The sequence below is a fragment of the Impatiens glandulifera genome, chromosome 1 (assembly GCF_907164915.1).
Source record: "Impatiens glandulifera chromosome 1, dImpGla2.1, whole genome shotgun sequence".
Classification (NCBI taxonomy): domain Eukaryota; kingdom Viridiplantae; phylum Streptophyta; class Magnoliopsida; order Ericales; family Balsaminaceae; genus Impatiens; species Impatiens glandulifera.
Genome location: NC_061862.1, coordinates 128365996 through 128369230, shown reverse-complemented (window position 1 = coordinate 128369230; position 3235 = coordinate 128365996). Strand labels below are relative to the sequence as shown.

Here is a 3235-nt window from a genome sequence, read left to right as displayed (position 1 = left end):
TTGGAAAAATTTTGAGAAAAATTTTGAAAGAAAAATCTAAGCTTTTGTCTTATCAATTTCTCCCTTTTTGATTATTTTATTTAAAATTATCAAAACCATGTAGAAATGCACGTGGAGGCCGGTTTCAAAAATAACTTTATATATATATATATATAAATAACCGAAATAAACCAAAAGAAACATAAAGCAAGAAAGTAAATCCCCTATTCTGATTCGGAGAATCTGAAGCCGTCCATCATATCATCGATCGGTTCTTCTTCAGTCGGTCTTGACGATGAACCTTCAGCTTGCGGTTGACTACCCGTGCTGATTGGAACCACTTGTAAAACTCGTTGTCTTGTGGAACGCTGCTCCAGATGCTCTTCGTCTTCATCCTCGAAGTGCATACCTGGGTTCGGTTCAGTGTCAATAACCGTTTCGGTGATCCTTTCCAGCAGCCCGGCTACCTGAGCCTTCTTTGATATTTTCCGTTTTCGTTTTGCCGGAACCGAAGAGGAAGAAGCTGCCTTTTTCTTCTTGTGAGCGGTTGCAAATTTATCAAGTCTTTGTCTTTCAGTATTTAACCGCTTTGCGTCCTCCGCAGCTTGAGCGGCTATGGACCTTGCAAGTCCTGGATACTTAGTCTCTGTGATTCGTTCGCGCTCGGCTATTTCCTCTTCAGATAGTCGCGGTGCCTCCTTTGCCCTCCGCGCTTCTTCGTCCAGCGTATCCTGAACTTCCTTAGCCGCTCTGGCGTTGGCTTCTTCAACCGCTATGTCAGCATTGATCTTGGCATTTATCAGCTCAGCCACATGTTCGGTTAGCGCCTTAAGATCGGCTTCAAGCTTGTCGTTGCGGTCCTCAAGGCTCACATTCTTCTTTTCCAGATCTTTGACCCTGTCAAGTGTCGAGCTGACTAGGTCCTCAGTGACCTCTGTGAGTCGTTGCTCGGTTTCCCTTTCAAGCCGATCTAAGTCATCCACTATCCCTGAGGTCTTTTCGTCCAATTCCTCGGTTCGCCGAAGATGATTGTTGCGCAAGACCGTTTCGTCCCGGTAGTCAGCTTCGATGGCTGTGATCCGGTCATGTGCCTTTACGAGATCATCCCTTGTCTTTTTGGCGAGCAAGAGTGTTTGGCGCACGACTTTCTTGACTTTTGTCTCCCTGTAATGGTTGAACCGTTGAGTCGGCAAACTCTTGAATAAGGGACTTGACCCTTTCTTCTGTGACGCCCGGTTCTGAAACCCCAGGTTGATCAGTTTCAAGTTGCCCGGTGAGAGGAGTCCCTGCCCTTTCGTCGGTTTCGTTTATTACCGGATCCGCCAGAGGAGGTGTTGCACTATGATTCTGACCGTCATCGGTTTCATGAGCTGGAGAATGCGGTTTTTCTCGCTGTATGTGCACCGCGTCAATCTGCTCAATTTCTTCATTGAGTTCTCCTCTCTTTATCTCGAGCTTATCCAACACCAAGAGCTGTAAGTTTGCCTTCGGTGTTCCCGCAATGTACCTTTCTTTCAGCTTTTGGATACGTACCGTTAGTTTTTGTAGCCGAGCACGCGGTCTCACGATTGCGTATCGGTCCATGGCTTGGCTAGGAGTTTCGGCGTTTGTGAGGCTCATGACGGTTTCTTCCATCTCCTTCAGCCTTCTGAAACATTGTTCGTCGGTTAGGCCCGGTAGCATGTGTTTGAAAAGTATGTCATATCGGTACTCGTGCCATTCCCGGTACAATGTGCCAACCGCTTGGATTCACTGTTCGATTTCCTCCAAGATATTTCGGACAATGGTTGCGGCCATCTTTTGGTCATTGTTGGGGGTAGCCTCCTCCTCCTCTCGATCGTCTACACCGCTATCGGTGTTCTCAAGGCTTCCGGCCGCACCGATATTGCTAGGACTTGTACCCGAATGTTCTTCATCATTCGGTCCTTCTTCATCGGTTTTCTGTGAATCGGTTCGTTCAGACGTGGAAGCCGATTCTTCCTCATCTCTTGTTTGCGAGGGCGGTTCCGAGAATACTATCTTCTCCTTGTCCTTGCTTCCAGACTTTTCTTTTGCTGGGGCCGGTTTCTTGGCGGCAGGTTTCTTCTTTCGGCCACCTGTGGAACCGGGGGCCGGCTGCTTCCTCTCCAGGAATTGTTTGGATTTTATTAACCTCCTCGATGGGAGAATAACACTAGGACCGGTGTTGATGTTGTGGTGGAGCATGATTTTTCCGAGGGGAATGGCATATCCCCATGACCGTGCGGTGTCCGGTTTCACCATTTCCTTCAGGTTGTGGAATATTTCCTTCGCCCAATTGACTTTCGTACCTTCCAGCAAACCGACAAGCATCTCGATCTTGGCCTTGGTAAGGTAGTCGTAATTTCCACCTCTCGCCTGAACCGACTTTGTGAAGATATCACAAAGCGGTATGTACTCCGGTCGTAGTGTCGCTTTCTTACCGGATATTTTCACCGGTTCCGCATTTGCAGAGAGAATCTGGCAGGCCGCCTCGAATGTTGTTGGTTCTAGATCTAACAAAGCATTGCGGCCACTTGTTGGAAGACGTAGGATCTCCGCAACCGATTCTTCGGTTATCTCGAATTTAGTACCGCTAACAGTTGCGGTTATCTTGTCACCAGATAGAGTTGTGGTTTTGAAGAATTCTTCAACCGCTTCTCTGTATATAACAAAGGGACCGCCCATAAAATACTCAAGCCTGGCTTCGGTTATCCGTTTAATAACTTCCTTTGCTGCAGGCATGCCCTTTTGTCGGATTTCCTCGAAATCCACCTGAATGATGTGTTTGAACAAAGCGGAGGCACGACCCATCTTAGATGATTGAGAGTTTTTGAGAAAACGAGAGAATAATCGCTGAGAGAGTTTGAGAGCTTAGAGAGAGAAAGCTGATTCGCGTAAGAGTGAAATGAAGTGCCCAAGGACTCCTTTTATAGGCGCGGTTTGGAAAACCAACCGTCCCATCAACTTTTGGCGTGAACTTTCCCTCCAAGCCAAAGAGGCGGCAAACCATGGACGGGAAGCCAAAAGGCGGTAATCCAAACGGCGGTAATCGAAAAAGGCGCCAATTCAATGGGCGGTAAACCAAGAGGTGGGAAGTTTGAGCGGGAGATTTTGGGGGGGAAATATTCCTCTAAAATTTTTGATTTCGTCTTTGATGACGCAATCCCCCTTTTGAAACCGTTTGATGCTGCGGTTTTCTTAATTTAACCGGAGAGTTTGGTTATCGAAAGTTAACAGGTTATTTAAATAAGCAGAA

At 47.1% G+C, this 3235-nt stretch overlaps 1 protein-coding gene across 1 annotated transcript; it reads right to left on the bottom strand.

Moving 5' to 3' along the window:
• Positions 1-203: 203 nt before the first annotated feature.
• Positions 204-1662, bottom strand: LOC124942985 (eukaryotic translation initiation factor 5B-like). Its single transcript, XM_047483555.1, has 2 exons — positions 1190-1662; positions 204-1143 (listed from the first exon to the last, which is right to left on the bottom strand). Exons 1-2 carry the CDS (start codon positions 1660-1662, stop codon positions 204-206), a joined length of 1413 nt encoding a protein of 470 aa, XP_047339511.1.
• Between the last annotated feature and the right edge of the window lie 1573 nt (positions 1663-3235).